Here is an 18293-nt window from a genome sequence, read left to right on the forward strand (position 1 = left end):
TCCCCTTGAAAAATGCTCGAGTCTCCCATTGACTTCAATGGGGCTCGTTATTCGAGACGAGCACTCGAGCATCGGGAAAAGTTTGTCTCGAATAACGAGTACCCGAGCATTTTAGTGCTCGCTCATCTCTAGTTGAAACAACTCTGTCGGGCGCCAGAGAAGGATTAGGCTTGGATCCCTAGGAATATAAATGTTGCAGATGTCTTCTATTTCTTGCAATATTTTATCCCAAAAAGTTTTTATGATTGGGCACTCCCACCAGATGTGTAGATACGAGCCCTCTCCTCCCACACATCTCCAACAAGTCGGTGGGATTTCGGGGTTAACTCTATGCAAGAAGCTTGGTGTCTTGTACCATCTAGATAATAATTTAAACAAATTCTCTTCAATTCTGATGCACCTTGAAAACTCTATAGAAGTGCCTTGGATAAGTTTTGTTTCTGCCTCTGTAAACTCTTCACCCAAGGTATTGTGGTTTCATCATGTGGGTCAGAGAGGTCATTGTGCGGTATATCAATGCTACTCTCCCTTTAATAGACATGTCCCTGGAGACATAGGCTTCCATCCGTGTCATCGGGTGAAGGGGCTGGTAGACATCTCTAAGAGCTGTCACTACCTTCTTTATAGGGTGCTTCTGGAGGAAGTCCGAGATTTTACATTCAGTACTTATACGCGCAACAATTTCCGTAATGGGCCTATCTAGTGTCACAATGGGGGTCAATTAACGAAGGGTCTAATTCGCGCACTTTCGTCAGGTTTCCTGTATTTTTCCGATTTTCCCAGAATTGCCCCGGGTTTCTGGCGCGCGTGATCGGTTTGTGGCGCATCGGCGCTGGCTTTCACGAGACGGAAATCGGGGTGCGTGGCCGTCAGAAAACCCAACGGATTCGGCAAAGTGGAATTAAAAAAAAAAAAAATGTGTCGCTTGACACGCACTTACCTGCATCAGGAGTAGGATTGTGAACTCCGACGGACTTCAGAGCAGCAGCGACACCTGGTGGACATCGGGCGCACTACCTTAGTGAATCGCCGGAAGACCCGAATCAGCGTCGGAGAACGCGCCGCTGGATCGCGAATTGACCGGGTAAGTAAATCTGCCCCAGTATCTCTAAGTGAGAGCCCTCTTAATCTATCCCAATATGAGGTTGCCGGACATCGTTTTTTGTCTATTAAAAATGGGATAAGGTTCGCTGGGGTGAGAGTAGAAACGTTATTAAGCAGCGGTCTTGTATTTAACATTTTCTGCATTACCTCGATGGGGCCTTGAACCAATATGCCTTGCTTGCCTTCTCTAGCTTTCAGGTTGTCTATACCCCAAAGGTGCAACTGGTTATTGACCGTGAGTTGTGACCTTTCTAGGTCGAGATACAAATTCTTCCAAATGGGGGAAAGAAGCTCGGCCCATCTATTTAGTTGGACTGCCCCATAATACTGAAGTGCGTTGGGAATATTAATCCCTCCTTCAGACTTCTTCTGCGAGAGGATATGATAATTGATGGGTGGTTTACCCCCGTCCCAGAGAAATCTAGTGAAAAGCCTTTGCAATGTAGTGAAATAGGCCGCCTTTAGTTTGATCTGGGCAACCTGTAGGAGATATATAAACCTTGGCATGATATATGTTTGCAATAGGTTCTTCCTTCCAAACCAGGATACGAAGGGGATTTGCAACTTAGCTAGCTGGCTTTTAATAGAAGTGAGAAGACGCTGAAAGTTTAGTTTAAAAATGTCAGTGGGCTTCGCTGGGAGCTTCATTCCCAGATATTTTATGGAGTATTTTGGCCATTGCAGTGGAGACATATTTTTAAGGGTCTATACTTTGTGGTGGGGTAAAGTTATGTTTAGAATTTCTGATTTTTCCAGGTTTATCCTGAAAAACGAGAGCCTTTCAAACTCCTCAAACATATCCGTCAATACTGGTAAAGAAACCTCTGGATTGGTGGCGAAGATCAAAAAGTCATTCGCGAATGTGTCAGTCTTGTGGTGGTAGCCACCCACCTCAACTCCCTCTATCTCTTGTTTGATTTGCATACTCCTGAGTAAGGTCTCCATCACCAGTATGAACAGATACATGGACAGGGGACAGCCCTGGCGCGACCCGTTCGTTATCTCAAAAGTCCTGGACAATGTGCCGTGAACTCTTCCTCATGAATACCAAGCTGACCCTATTGAACACTTTCTCAGCATCGTTCCCTATCAGCACTATCGGTATATAGTGTTGTTTTGCGTATTCCACCAGGCTAATGGCTCTACATGTGTTCTCGTGTCCCTGCCTACCTTGTACAAAGCCCGTCTGTTCTGGCAATGTCAGCTTGGGGAGCAGTTCACTCAGTATGGCTGCCATAGCCTTAGCCCACCACTTTACGTCCGTGTTGAGCAGCGAGATGGGCCTGTAACTGCTGCACATTACGGGGTCTTTCCCATCCTTGTGTATTACCGAGATGTTCGCTTCCGAGGATTGTCTCAGCAGAACCTCTCCCTGCATTAACCTATTGCAGACGGACGCAAAGTGGGGGAGTAATAAGGTATGAAGCTTTTTGTAATATATAATGTGGATCCCATCGGGTCCCAGAGCCTTCCCCACTGGGATAGATCGCAGCACTCTCCCAAGTTCCTCGGTAGTAAATGGCGCTTGTAAAAGTTTTTGGTCTTCAGTCGTTAAGGTCGGAATATTAGGCTTCTCTAGAAACTTATCAATGTCTCCTATTTCTGGTGTTTCTAAGGACGAGGAGAGGTTATAAATCTCTAAAGGCACTTGCTATCTGTCTGGTGTCTTGTTTCTTAGCTCCCAAGGTCGTCTGAATCTCCATTACATACGTCTTTTCATTCTGCTTCTTAACCCACTGGGACATAAAATCTACTTTTTGTTGCCAGCATACGTTTAGCTGTTTTAACGTTAAGTATGTTTTTGACCTCTTGTCGCAATTCTGTAAGTTCTAATATCTCTTGGGCTTTTGTCTTTTAATGCACCCTTTCAAGATTTGAGATTTTTGTGAGCATGTCGTTTCAATATATTAACTCTTTTCTTCTTGACGTAAACCCCTATTGAAATAATAAACTCTCCCCTCAGCCTCCCAAAGTAGTGTTGGGGCCATGTTTTCCGTTTTATGTTTATTGAAGTATGCTTCTAGCATGTTTTTAATTTGTTCAAAGTACTGTGAGTCTTCAAAGATAGTATGATTGAAGGGCCATCTCCAGTCTCCCCTGGTTAACCTTGGTAAATTTATAGTGCATAGAATTGGGGCATGGTCAGGTAATAGGATGCTTCCCACCGACAACTTTTGGACCAGCGAGATGTGTCGTTGTGATAGAAATATATAGTCTAGTCTACTGTACGTTTGGTGTGTGCTGGAATAATATGAATATTCCCTTTGCTCTGGATTGAGTAGTCTCCAAACATCTATAAGTTGCATTTTAACCAGCATATCTTTCAGCGCTTTTAGCCTCTTGCGAGCAAAATGATGTGTACCCGTTGTGTCAATAAGGGGGGTTTATGCTCACATTTAGGTCTTCATCCGTTCTCTAAACAGTTCAAATCTGTCAAGGGCCTCAACCAGCCATTGGGTTTGTTCCACGTTTGGTGCATACAGATTGGCTATAGAAATCATCTGACTGCCTATCTTTCCTTTAATGAAGAGGAAACGCCCAAAGGGGTCATGCAGCTCCCCAGTCATGTTAAATGGCTTATTTTTGCTAACAGCTATACTGACCCCCCTGGACGCAGAGGTATAGGTGCAGTGATACCACCTATTGTAGGCAAAACAGGGGAGGAGCGGTACCCTACCCTCCTTTAAATGTGTCTCCTGTAAGAGTACAAAATTTGCCCTATATCCTTTGAGGTATCTCAATATTTGTCTCCGCTTACATGGCTCATTGAAGCCCCTAAATGTAGCAAACTTCAGATCAGGCATAGTAATATAAGATTCAGTTCTTTGTAGATCTTGAGGTGAGGTTGGGACAGATCAGGAAAGGGAGATGGGGGAAGGGATGCCATCTTAGACAGGGCCTCGTGTGCTACTGACTCAGGGACTCTTCAGGGGCAGCTTCTGTTTTCTTGGTCTTCCAACCACAGATGCGCAGTATTGATCGGGTCTGTATGCCGTCTAAGCGTATTTTTAACTCCTCTGCTAAATTCCAGTAGTTCTCCCTGTTACTCTTCTATTTGCTCCTTTCGCCCGCCAATATGGCGTAGGTCATCTTTGATATCTGACAGCTCTTTCGCTATTAAGGTAAGTGCCTGATACAGCATCTGCCTGATAAAATTCCATGAGACCGGAGCGATCTCTTCTTCCCCACTTACCTCCTCTCCTCCTGTAGTGCTCCCAGTCCTCCTCTGCTCTCTCTAGCTCCATGCGGCTCGCCGCCATCTTAGTTTTGGTTCCCGGCGGGTACGGAGCTTCTTAAGCAGATATTGATCGAGGTTTAACTGGTTTTTAACTGTCCCTGCCAGTGCCTGGTGCTGCCTGGGACCGCTGCCTCTGTATTTTACCATGGTTCGGGCTTTCTTTCTGTGCTAGCGGGCAATAAAGGTCGGTAGCTGTGAGGAGCTGAGGTATGAAGTAACCATCACAGTTCGCGGCCCAACTCCGCCCTCTGGCATTGATGAATTGGACAAAGCCCTTTCCATGCCGCCTGAAGTTTGTTTTGTGGTTAGGGACTAGAAACCACACATTTTGATTGACTTCATAAACTCTTTATCGAGCATTTCGATCAAACCATCTTTACTGACCTGCATGAGTCTGGGCCATGTTTTCACAGACAAGACTGGCCAGGGTTTGCATCCGGTCTTTGAATGTGAGCACATAGTCCTCGACTGAGACCTCAGGTGTACCCACTTCTCCCTGCGTGGATTCCTCCATGAGAGCCTTGTACTTATATTCCGTATAGGAGGTAGAAATGAGAGAAGCCAGCCTGAGGGACTTCTCTGAAAGCAAATAATACCAATATTCCAGGTATATGTACGTATTAATGTAATATATAGATACTTATGTGGTATAGGCCATAACATTAGTGTCACGGGTACACGCCCTTGCCCCTCGTCATTTCGGTGCCCCCGCAACCCACGTCCCAGGTAGTGGGAACACCCCTGCTTCTCTGCGGTCCCTGGCTCCCCTCACTGCATTCCTGCCCCGGTGGAGCGGCGCGCCCGACCCCAGCGCACTGCTAATTGGTGCTGGCCATTCCCAGGAAATTGATAAAAGCCGGCCTCTCCCAGCATTCCCCACCAGATCTTTGGACTATATGCCTCAGAGAAAGCTTGTTTCCTAGCTCGTTGCCTAGTGCCTGTCTGCGGATTTCCCGTTGTGACCCTGGTTCCGTTCTGTGAAAACCAGGTGCCACTTAGACTCCACTCCCAGGTGTCGGCTTAATCCACTGCTTGCGGTGGACAATGGGGCACATTACCTTACCCGGTCCAGTTGCGATCCCGCGGCGTGTTGTCCGACGAGGATTTGGGTCTGCCGGGATTCAATAAGGTCATGCGCCCGATATCCAGCAGGTGTCACCGCTGCACCGAGGTCCGCCGGAGTTCACCTTCCCCCGATTTCTGCTGCGTGAAAGATGGCGCCCATGCAGGAATTGTCTCTCTGTATCAGGCCATGTGAGAACGGGAGCAGAGGCAAAGGCAGAGTTTTGGATTAGCGTTTTTCTTAGTCAGCGCCACGATGGGAGACACGAGAGAAGAGAAATGCGGTATAAACTGCCAGTAGTAGTTAGCGAAGCCAAAGAACCTCTGGATAGCACTGAGTCCTACTGGGTGAGGCCACTGAAGTACCGCAGATAACTTGGCAGTATCCATCGGAAGTCCCCTGTCAGAGATGATGTACCCGAGGAAAGGAAGACTCTTTTGATAAATCTGGCACTTAGCGTTTAGCGTAAAGGCAATTGGCCATGGTTTGAGGCACAGAAAGAGGAAACACGCGACCCCAAGGAGGAGGCTTGCACAGCGATAGATGGTGGCAAAGTCTCTGCTTGCTTTTCTGAGAAGACATTGGCTAAGAATCTGCGCAGAGGAGATATCCAGTGGTTTCTCGGGACGGACTACAGGGAGATGATACTGACAGACCAGTGAAGCATCCACAAAGTTTCCTGCAAATCCGGAATCAGGTAGGGACGCTTATCCCAAGAACCCTAGGTGCGAGCTTTTACCGGACACTGTGGATGGACAAGTCAGTGTGGTGGCTAAGTCTCTGCTTGCTTTTCCGAGAAGACATTGGCTAAGAATCTGCCCAGAGGAGATGACCAGTGGTTTCTCGAAACGGACCACAGGGAGATGATACTGACAGACCAGGGAAGCAGCCACAAAGTTTCCTGCAAAACCGGAATCCAGGAAGGCTGAGACTTAAACCTGATTACCTGTCCCAGAGCTGAGTAAGACAGGTATGTTCAGTCGTGGAGAAGCTTTGTTCTCACCTAGGGACGCTTCTCCCAAGAACCCTAGGTGCATGCTTTTACCGGACACTGTGGATGGACTGGGCATGACAAGAAAGTGCTCCGGCTGGCACAATAGAGACAGAGGTTCTCCTATCTTTGTCTGGAACGCTCGTGGGAAGACAGACGAGCTCTATCCACCTCCATGGGTTTCTCTGCAGCAGACACAGAAGACGGCTGAGGTGGTCTTTGGAAGACTGGAACCAGATGGCAGATGTCGAGTACAGACTTGCGGTTGTTCCAGACGTTGCTCCTCAGAGCAATCAGTAAACCAGATGTTGAGTGGCCAGAGAGATGAGATCACTCAGCGTAGATGGCAGGTCCCGTGCAGACAGTCCTTTTTTAAAACGTAGCAAGTAAGGCCGCCTCATTCCATTCAGTTCAGAGGCTAAAGTACGGAACTGGAGTCTCCTTGACGCAGGTTCTCAAGGATCTCAGCAGAAGACGCCTGGGCAGGTTCCTCAAAGGCGGAACGGAATTCAGTGAGGAACGCTATGACAGTAGTCATGACCGGATACCTTCCTGTCCCAGAGGGGAGTAGCCCATGCCAGGGCTTTCCCAGAAAGAAGAGTGATCACCTTAGCTCGTTCTGTGACGAACTGTGAAAGCATCAGTTCAATATGTAGGAACCACTGAGTAATGAAGCCCCTGCATAACTTGACCTCACCGTCAAATTGGAAGGGCATGGAAAGACACAGCTTGGGCTCAGCAGTAGACGCAGCAGCCAAAGTAATGGGTGGTACCATAGGTACTGGACGCTGGTGCTGACTAGCCAACAATTGCTGCAGGGTGGCAGTGAGTTGTGGAATCTGCTGTCCTTGCGCGGCAATTTGTTGAGACTGCTGAACGACGATGGTGGTAAGATCAGCCAGTTCAGGGTAACTTAGGGGCACCCGTGACAGCTTGTAGCATTGTGGTGGAAAAAGCAGGTGCATAGAAAAAACTGTTTTTGTTGTATTTGATCATCCAGTGTTCAGATGTTATAGAGAGGACAGTGTTGTTTGTTTTTCTTATGGTCCATTTGGCTTATTTGATACTGAGGATTATAGAAATTCATTCAGGCAAGACAGCAGGCCATGGGAGAAGTGATTTTAAAATAACATGTGTAAAAAAGTGTTTCGGTATTCCTCTGTATTACTTTGTATTACTTCAGGGTCTTGTAGTCCGATAGGAGACAAGGGAGAGAGAGGAGTCTGCAGTTCTAATATTCTCATAAGACAGGGATTGTAGCATTCCAGCCCAAAGCTCAAAGCACAGTGTTATATTTTTAGACCCAAGGTCAATGGGGGAGACTATGAGATTCCCCCCCCCTCCCTTCTACAGCAGTGAAGAATACCTGCATAACAAGTAACCCAATTTAACCACCCTAGCCATTACCTTTAAGTAAAATAAAGACAAACACCTTAAATTTAAACTTGTGGTATGACGACAGGGAGTCGGCCACAGCTTTATTAAATATATTTAATAAGGGTCCGCGGACCGCATAAATGTCTGATGTCGGATATTCCGATGATTACTGATTTGCACCGCATTTAAAAGGATATTGTGGTGCACGTGATCAGATTTTGGTGCAAACGTGACGGTTTTCATGCAACACAAATCAGGGGGTGGGCCATAGGACGATCCGACAGTTTCCCACTAAGTTCGGGATTTAACATTTAAATTTGTTGCAAGCCAAGCACTTACATGCACCAGGAAGAAGATGGTGAACTCCAGCAGACCTGATCGAGGAAGCGACACAAGCAGGAAATCGATCTTAGTGATCCATGATCGTCGGACAACGCACAGCGGGGATCGCGACAGGACCGGGTAAGTAAATGTGCCCCATTGACTTTAAACTGCTACTGAGTAGCAACATTTTTTTTATAACATTAAATAACTTAATAAGAATGAAATCTGGGCATGTGGGTACAAACCCATTTACCTCACTGCCATGTAAGAGTAAATGTACCCACTACATGTCCCCCCGAGCCCCCGACCCCAAGATAAGATATGTCTAGCCCAATGTCTGTTAAGTGAACTCCATCGGACAACAACAGACCCCGATTATTGTCCACCAACTCCTTAGAGGAGTAACACTCTTGTGTTCACCAGTCTCATGCTCCTCTCAATTCCCGCCTCCTCCCTAGCTCAGTGCCACACTGCCCTGGGAATAATCTTCAACCAAACTAACACAAATCTTGAAAAAAAATGAGGAAAAAAACTCCAGGTCTGATTGTATCAAAGGGACCAACTTCCCCATTCGCACTGAGCATAACTCATTGCCCACTTAATGTAGCACCAGAATGGAAGGGGGTTGGAGTAACGGCTGATATCCACCAACTCTGGAAGAGCCTGAGCCACTGCATGCCCCAAATCCCAAACATCAGAAACCAAGCGATCTTCCACTTGGACAAATCATAGTCTGCTGCTCAGCCCAGTAAACGAAGAAGTGGTCCAGAATCCATACTATAGTGCGAGAATCTAGGAGGAAAAAGAGTCAGTTAATAAGTAAATCAGGACAAATATAACCGGGAAAGCAATCGGAGCGCCCTATCCTACACACATCCATATCCGAGAGACCCAATTCCGCCTATACGGAATGAGTGCCGAATTCACCAGGTGGAGGACTATAGGTGGAAGACGATAGGAGCACCTTTTTAAAAACGGTTAATTGAAATCACGTGAAAGGGGAGCTATTAGTATGCAACAAAAACTGACCCCCATCCCTATTGCTAAAAACGATTCCACCGCTGGCACTGGGTATGCCAAACCCCCAATTGCACGCAGCAACCACAACCAAATACATCAGTTCTGGATTGGTGGATGCGAAAAAGCAGGCTGCCGGCAGGAATGGACACATCCTCATAATGCAACTCGATGATCGACAATGCACTGTGCGGAAGCAATTCAAACACCCGATGGGCCCCAAATAAAGCCAACACTTTGAAGAAATAAAGTAACTTTAAATGAGTTCCTGCACACCGAAACCAAAAGGGGTAAAAGCTGTAGCAGTATAGAAAAGGAAGCAGGGCAATGAGCCTCGCAACGAGTCCTTCTTCCATTCTTTAAGAACCTGCATAATGAGTCACATCTACCCAACCATGCAATTTAAAGAAAAATTCCACACCAGTTAACCGCCACTGAGCACATATTACTGACACCCCTTGCGTCCGAAAACCCTCCAAATACCACAATGTAACCCCCAGTTTGGAATCCTCACCTGTAGTACCCACCATCTTACACCACTCCCCAAAAGCTTTATCGTGAGCACTCCAAGTCAACTCCAAGGGCAACTGAAGAATGAATCGGTGGGTTTAATTGGCTTCCATGGTGGACCAAAGGGAGCTGGAGCAGGGGAATACCTCGTAGTTCGCCGAAGGGCAAATACCCCGAAACACCTGCCAATTAAAATGGGAAAGGGCATCAGCAACTGCATTGTCAACCCCGCCACATGGCGGGCTTAAGGGAAATGCTATGTTGGATTCACCTTAAAACCAAAACATTGCAACCAACACAAAACGGGGGAAGAAGAAGAAGAAGAAAGACAACCACCTGAACAACGCTCATGTTATCCATCGAAAACACCACTGACTTATTTGCCATAGTCGAACCCCACAATTCCACCGCAATGACTATGAGGAATAGCTCCAACAAGGTCAGATTACCGCACCAACCCCACTCACACCAATGGTCCAGCCAAAGCTCAGCGCACCAAGCAGAACTGAAAATTACTCAAAAACCTACACCGCCAGAAGCATTGGAAAACAACTGCTGGTCAGGACTGGAAACTACCGCCTCACACCAACACATATGACCATTGTATGATGACAAAACAAGTCCCATACATGCAAATCTGCCCTAATGCTGTTCGCTTTATGGACCCCATGCTGTGGGTCCGTACCCCTGCAGTAGCCAAGGATAGGCGACGGGAAAAAACCACAGCCCCTGGGCATGGTTGCAAGGTCACCTTCCTAGCTCCTAAACAAGACACTAGCGACCCACACAATTTTGTCAACTTTTCCTCCGGCAGCCAAAACACCATAGAAACTGAGTCGATGCCACTGTTCAGGTTTAGAGAAACTTCTGATGCTTTCTACTCGGTTGCTGACATATATGTAAAACTGTTTAGTCTGGTTATGTATATAACTGAGGACGACCTTGCTATTAGTGTAAAATGTAAAAAAATCTATTGCAATGTCTATTTCGGCTCGTATTACTTCAGCAATTTCAACTGCTAGCATGGCTGCACAAAGTTCAAGTCTCGGTATAGAGTGTGCAGGTTTTGGAGTAAGTTTTGCCTTTCAGCGGCCATCAGAAGGGAAGTCCATATTTTCTCTAACACTTCCAGAGGCCTTTTCCATTTCTCCCACCTTTGTAGTGGGAAGAACATCAGTCTTTTTTACTGACACTGGAGCGTGTCATATTTAGAAGGAGGTGAACTGAGGCCGCTGGACTCACCGTAGGAAAAGCTTGGGTCATTCTTGGACTCACAGAAGTAGTTAAATGGAGGAAAAGAGACTTGATTCTCTCTTTTGTATCTTGACCCAACTGCAGTCCATTTTTCTTGAATGCCATATAACAGTTTGGCAACTATTTGGTTTACCCCACAAGAAGTATCCAGGTAGCTGAGACCAAGTAGGTGAGGGTCTATCTTGGCTAGTTGGAGCTCTGAAAGTCAGTCACTAAGCTCTTGGAATTTCTGGTTGTCCTTGCCAGATTCCTTTGGGAAACCTGGCAACCGTTTGAAGAGAGCACTCTCAATTGCTTCGGGACTGCCATAGGTTCGCTCTAGTCTCTCCCAAGCAGCTGTAAGACCTGCTGCAGGATTACCAATGTGGACAGACCTGAATCTCTTAATACGTTCTGAGGACCGTGGGCCCAGCCATCGAATCAACAGATCTAGCTCTTCAGCAGCAGAGATGCCGAGGTCACTAATTGCGGTTCTGATGGAACATTTCCAGCCTCTGTAGTTCTCAGGCTGGTCATCAAACCTTGTGAGACCGGTCCTAGTAAGTTCACGGCGTAACATGTATCTTGCAAACTCTGACACGTCTGTTCGCTCTGAGCTTGAACAAGGAAATGCTGGCTGTGTAAGGCTGGTCACATTGATCTCGGCGTTTTGGCTAAGAAACACAGGTGAAAACAAGGCTGCATAGATGTTTAGCCCAGGAGGCTTTTTTTGGCATTTTGGCTTTTTGAGTGTGCTAAGGTGTAGGGCCATGTTGATTTATGTAGAGTGAAGAATCAGGATGATGAACAGGCAGAGTGCTGTAGTAGAAAGGGAAAGGATAGGAGGGGTCTGGTCAGCAGACAAGTCTAAGTACAAAGAGGGGTGGAACGTAAAGGCTCCTCCCGTCTCAAACTGAAATCTTATCCTAAGGAATTGACTGAGGTGTGAGGGTTAGATAAAATGGACACCACTGGACACTTTAAAAGGAGGCATCATTGTTTCTCTTCTGTTAACCATGGTTATCTCTAAAGAAACATGTGTAGTCATTGTTGCACTGCACAAAACTGACCTAACAGGAAGAGTATCGCAGCTAGAAAGATTGCACCTCAGTCAACAATCTATCGCATCATCAAGGAATTCAAGGAAAGAGGTTCCATTGTTGCCAAAAAGGCTCCAGGGCGCCCAAGAAGGACCAGCAAGTGCCAGGACCATCTCTTAAAAGTGTTCCAGCTTCAGGATCGGGCTAACAGCAGTGCAGAGCTTGCTCAGGAATGGCAGCAGGCAGGTGTGAGTGCATCTGCACGCTCTGTGAGACGGAGACTCTTGGAGCAAGCCCTGATGTCAAGGAGGGCAGCAAAGAAGCCACTTCTCTCCAGAAATAAACATCTGAGGAGCAGAAGGACTCTGCCTCTCACACATCCCTATCTAGGATAGACTTGGCCATTGATAATAGGGTGATACCAATGGTCACAAGATCCTTATCCTTATCTGACCACACCCCTATACAGGTAACATTGAACCTTGGTGACCAATCTAGAAGCAAGGCTCCTTGGAAGCTAAACCCATACTAGCTGCTGGTCCTTAATAATGCCCCTGTCATGGCTTCAGTTATAGAAAAGTTCTTCCACTTTAACCTCTTCACAACCGCTCCGCATAAATATATACGTCAGATTTTACTGTGACAGATTGCAGAAAGGACGTTTATTTACATCATGACAGTAACCAACTTCAAACTGCGATATCTCCTGTACCCTAGAAACACAATTCTACAATATATGTATTGTGTATGGAGGCTTCACAGAGCCGGAGATATCCAGCCTGAAATTTCCACTAAAAAGGTTGATTTTATGTACAACTTTCTATTGCGATTGTAAATTTAAGAGTGGATATCTCCGGTTCTGTGAAGCATCTGTAGACAATCCATATATCACTCTCTCTGTGTAATAGGACACTAGGATTGTGCTTCTAGGTGCCAGGGTTCAGGAGATATCGGCACTTGAAGTGTTCCCCGGCTCCAGCCGCTCAGCTGAAGGCAGAATATAGAAGACGCTGCAGGAAACACTTTCACTTTCCATTATTGCAGAAGTACATGCACCCTCTGCACCTGTAGCTGATCCCGGGTGAGGGGGATGGGATATTGCTGGACATATTTATAACATAGTTGGGTAAAAGTTACTACTTATTAAAGAAAACACTTTAATTGGAAAAATAAAGCTTATATTTTCACATTTGTAGTCAATTATTGGCACATTTTAATATGTAATTATCTTCTCCAGATAAAGTCTCACATGTCTCGAAAAAAAAACTAAGTAAAATTTGTTATGACCTGTGAAGCTTTTCCAGAGATATCGTCATTTAAAGAACTGCAGAGCCGAACATCAAAAAATGACCCGGACATTTCGGCACCAGTGGCCATCGTTCCTGAAGGGGTTAATGAGGATTTGGCTACTATGAGGGCAATTTGGGAAGCGGCACATAAGAAGTAGGAAGGTTAACAAGGTGAAATGTAAAAGCTCTGCTCTGACAGAAACTCTGAAGTAGGAGAGATGGGACGGAGGCCACTGGTTAGAAGCACAAAAACTGCTTTCTGATCATTTACTAAAAACAAAAGGTAAAACATTTCCCACATTCTGAACATAAGAAAGGCTTCTACTTGGTGTGAATTCTCAGATGAGAAACAAGATGTGATTTCTGCGTAAAACATTTTCCACATTCTGGACATGAAAATGGCTTCTCCCCCGTGTGAGTTCTCTGGTGTCGAACAAGAAGTGAATCATAGCTGAAACATTTTCCACATTCAGTACACAAAAATGGTTTCAGGCTCTTGTGGGTTTCTTGGTGTTTACAGAGATCAGAATTACAGTTGAAATGTTTTCCACATTCTTTACAAAAAAGTGGCTTCTCTCCTGTGTGAATTCTTTGATGTGCCAGTAAATCTGATTTCCGAGTAAAACATTGTCCACATTCTGAACATGAATATGGCTTCTCTCCTGTGTGAGTTCTTTGATGTATAAGTAATTGTGATTTCTGACTATAACACTTTTTACATTCTGAACATGAAAATGGCTTCTCTCCTGTGTGAGTTCTTTTATGTAGAAGTAATTCTGCCTTCCGAATAAAACATTTTCCACATTCTGAACATAGAAATGGCTTCTCTTCTGTGTGAGTTCTTTGATGTATAAGTAATTCTGATCTCTGACTGTAACATTTTTTACATTCTGAACATGAAAATGGCTTCTCTCCAGTGTGAATTCTTTGATGTCTTCGCAGTTTTGATTTGTTAATAAAACATTTTCCACATTCTGAACAAGAAAATGGTTTCTCCCCTGTGTGAGTTCTTTGATGTAACAGTAAATATGATCTTTTAGCATAACATTTTCCACATTCTGAACAAAGAAATAGCTTCTCTCCTGTGTGAGTTCTTTGATGTAGAAGTAATTGTGATTTCTGACTGTAACAATTTCCGCATTCTGAACATGGAAATGGCTTCTCTCCTGTGTGAGTTCTTTGATGTCTTAGTAGTTTTGATTTCTGAGTAAAACATTTTCCACATTCTGAACATGAAAATGGCTCCACTCCTGTGTGAGATATTAGATGTGTTAACAATGTTGATTTCTGAGTAAAACATTTTGAACATTCCGGGCATGAAAAGATTTTGTCCCCTGTGTAAGTATTTTGGTGTTGAACAAGCTTTGAATTCTCACTAGAACAATTTCCACTTTCATTACACAAAAATGGCTTCTCCCCTGTGCAGGTTCGATGATGTCTTAGTAAATTTGCTTTACGAGGAAAACATTTTCCACATTCTGAACATGAAAATGGCTTCTCTCCTGTGTGAGTTCTTTGATGGCTTATTAAAGCTGATGCATGAGTAAAACATTTTTTACATTCAGGACATGAAAATGGCTTCTCTCCTGTGTGAATCCTTTGGTGTTCAATGAGATGTGAGCTCTGAGTAAAACATTTTCCACATTCAGGACATGAATATGGCTTCTCCCCTGTGTGAATTCTCTGATGTACAACAAGATATGATTTTTGGGTAAAACGCTTCTCACATTCCGGACATGAAAACTTCCGCTTATCTCCATGATTTCCCTCCTCTGAGGAAAGATGTGATTGATTATCTTTTACTTCACCACAAGGAGATGAGGGGAGTCCACGGGAACCTGTTTCATCTCCTGAAAAATACAGACAAGAAATCATTATTGGAGGTTTTCCTTTCCCCAGTTACAAGTAGAAGTAAACCAACATGTTTTGTCATTCGGCACTGCCAGAGCATTTGCCGGTGTCTATTGGTAATACTTGTGGTTGGTCTTGGATAGGATGGGGTTTGGCCCCAGATTCATGGCATATGTGTAACTGCTGTATGGCTCCCCTATGGCTAGGACGCATGTACATGGCGGAGTGTCAGACAGCTTCCCTCCGAGTCGGGGCATGAGATAGGGCTCCCCTTATCGCCCCTGCTCTTTGCCCTGGCCATAGAAGCGCTTGCACGTATAACTAGGAGGTGACCTTATATATGAAGAGCAGATATCATTATATGCAGGGGACAAGCTCTTCTACAGGAGATGTGGAGTCGTCTTTGACTTCTATTATGAAGCTTTTTGGGGGAGATGTATCCATCAGTCAGTATAAAATCAGATACAGGGATTAATCTGGAGCAGCAGAGAATTGTCTGGTTCTACTCTCCCCCATTGAATCTTTCGGTTGGAGATCAGGCTTGGCCATTAATTGGGATATATCCTTATTAATGCCAGTAGAACGTCTTCCTGAGTCCCTACAGCTAGAATATACACATATTAGGAAATAAAGTACATACAGATATCTAGGAATTGTTATCTTGGTGACACCCGAGGACTACATCTCCTCGAACGTGCTCACTCAGATGGAGCGAATGTAAACTAAAATAATGGCATGGACTAAATGACTGCTGTCTCTGTGATAGGATGCTGCAACTTAATGGTGGTGCTCATGCCCCAGTGGCTCTATATATTACATAATGCCCCTATTTAGATACATTTATCTATTCTATGAAAGGAAGACGGAGGTATCTGTTAAACATCCCCAGAGTATTTGCAAAGAGATGAGGATGAGGGAGGTTTGGCGCTTTCAACCCCAAGGGTTTATTACATAGCTGAATAATTGCAACATATGAAAGGAGGGGGAGTTGGGACTGGTTAGGGGATGGCGGGGAAGATTCTGGTAGAGGGGCAGGTTCCACTGCACATGGGGTGAGCGGTGAGTGATGTAGACAATGGAAAGACTATCCAAGGAAAGACTATCTTCTGGAATTATATAAATTTGAAGGAAAAAGGAATATTGGCAGTAGCTCACATACAAGATGGGGACCAGTGTGATAGTTGGATATTCCTCACCGCTAATTCTACAACATTCATCAGTTACATCATGTTTGGACTGTCGAAGGCAGATCATCCTATTGTAGGGACACTTACTTAATGGGACAGCACGCGAGGCTTAATCTCTGTCTTATACCAGACACAGCTGCAAAAACATCTACACACATTTCTGACACTAAAATGGGAGGAAGACATTGAGCCAATAATGGACGGACCAACAGGGGTTGACCACTAATCGGTCTCTTTCAGAAGAGATTCTCTCAGTTAATGCTGATATATTGGGTCTATAAAACTCCTGTCTTGCTTCATAAGACTGGATCTCGGGACACAGTGACATGTCCCAAAAGAGCCAATGCAAATATGATACAAATGTTTTGGGAATGTTGGTAGGTAGGACCATTGTGAAGGCAGTTTTAGAGTTAGTTGGAGAATTCTGTGGTACGTGTTTTAAACCCACTCCACTCTTATGTGCCTTAGGCCTTGTGGGGAAAGACACAGGGTCACTGTCAGGCACCAGGGGTAGATTACCCACTGGATCACTGCGGACGATGACGCAAGCCGACACCTGGGAGTGGAGTCTAAGTGGTACCCGGTTTTTACCCGCCCAAAGCGGGTGCGGCGTGGTCCCACCCGGTCACTCCACAGGCGCGACATTGTCCGCGGTGGCGGCCAAGGTGAAGTCTTATACCAGAATCGTAGGTCGGGGACAGGCAAAAGAAGGATCAATGTCAAAAACTAAATTGGGGTCACAACGGGAATTCACAACACGAGCACAGGGCATCAGGAATACGCTTTCTCTAAGGCTATAAGGCACAAAGATCCGGTAGGGATCACAGGAAGAAACTGGTCATTTATTGGTTGGAAACACCACGAAAATGGACAGGAAACAGCAGGGGCAGCATGGATTGATGCCTCTGAGGCTGCTTAATCGTACCATTATGCCAAAATTATGGGCAACAGCATGGCCATGACAGAGTGAGGCGAGATGGCATCTAAAACACCCAATAACTGACCCTGACACTATAGGGGACGGCATGCGGAGGCAGCGGCAGGTTTTTTTTTGGTTGTATAATTTTTTGGAATAGATTTTTAAACTTTACTTGAAGACAATGTACTTATTTTATGTGACATTGACATGTAACATGAGAGGATTTGCTTGAATTTAAGAAGAGAATAAAATAAATCAATCCAGCATACTTTTTAGTTTCAAGTATGTGGAGGCAGCTATGCAGACGACGTGTGGAGGCAGCTATGGAGACGACGTGTGGAGGCAGCTATGGAGACGACGTGTGGAGGCAGCTATGGAGACGACGTGTGGAGGCAGCTATGGAGACGACGTGTGGAGGCAGCTATGGAGACGACGTGTGGAGGCAGCTATGGAGACGACGTGTGGAGGCAGCTATGGAGACGACGTGTGGAGGCAGCTATGGAGACGACGTGTGGAGGCAGCTATGGAGACGACGTGTGGAGGCAGCTATGGAGACGACGTGTGGAGGCAGCTATGGAGACGACGTGTGGAGGCAGCTATGGAGACGACGTGTGGAGGCAGCTATGGAGACGACGTGTGGAGGCAGCTAGGGAGACGACGTGTGGAGGCAGCTATGGAGACGACGTGTGGAGGCAGCTATGGAGACGACGTGTGGAGGCAGCTATGGAGACGACGTGTGGAGGCAGCTATGGAGACGACGTGTGGAGGCAGCTATGGAGACGACGTGTGGAGGCAGCTATGAAAAAAATAAAAAAGACTGTGCCTAATTCAATCAAACCCCCAATAAATTTTCCCACTTAGCTGTTTGAAATGGATATGTGTCACTAAGAGCCAAAAATAACATTCGCAAGTCTCCCTGCAAATTCGTCACAATATGGCAAGCCCAGCCACAAGCAAATGTTTTTTAAAAAAATAACGCTATAGTAGCCCTAACAAGGGCTGTTGGGTTCTTGTAGAATCACTCCTGCCCAACAGTAATCTAATAGAACACCCCAACGCTATCTCTGACCAGCAGCAGCTCTATCCCTAACGGCATCCAGACAGAGAATGATCCGAGCAGCGCGGGCAGGAGCTAGTCTATTCCAGGGTC

General features: G+C 45.5%; 3 protein-coding genes across 3 annotated transcripts in view; 1 reads left to right on the forward strand and 2 right to left on the reverse strand.

Annotated features, from left to right (window-relative positions):
- LOC140119745 (uncharacterized) overlaps positions 1 to 1752 on the reverse strand; it is a 41810-nt gene extending 40058 nt beyond the window's left edge. Inside the window, exon 1 of the mRNA XM_072139099.1 lies at positions 1252 to 1752. Within this exon, the coding sequence (XP_071995200.1) occupies positions 1252 to 1752 (501 nt within the window). The remainder of the gene's footprint in view (positions 1 to 1251) is intronic.
- LOC140116870 (uncharacterized) overlaps positions 1 to 18293 on the forward strand; it is a 401113-nt gene that overhangs the window by 230670 nt on the left and 152150 nt on the right.
- Positions 13063 to 16291, reverse strand: LOC140119746 (uncharacterized). Its single transcript, XM_072139100.1, has 2 exons — positions 16234 to 16291; positions 13063 to 15036 (listed from the first exon to the last, which is right to left on the reverse strand). Exons 1-2 carry the CDS (start codon positions 16289 to 16291, stop codon positions 13508 to 13510), a joined length of 1587 nt encoding a protein of 528 aa, XP_071995201.1. The 3' UTR covers positions 13063 to 13507.

Source organism: Engystomops pustulosus, chromosome 2 (genome assembly GCF_040894005.1).
Source record: "Engystomops pustulosus chromosome 2, aEngPut4.maternal, whole genome shotgun sequence".
NCBI lineage: Eukaryota > Metazoa > Chordata > Amphibia > Anura > Leptodactylidae > Engystomops > Engystomops pustulosus.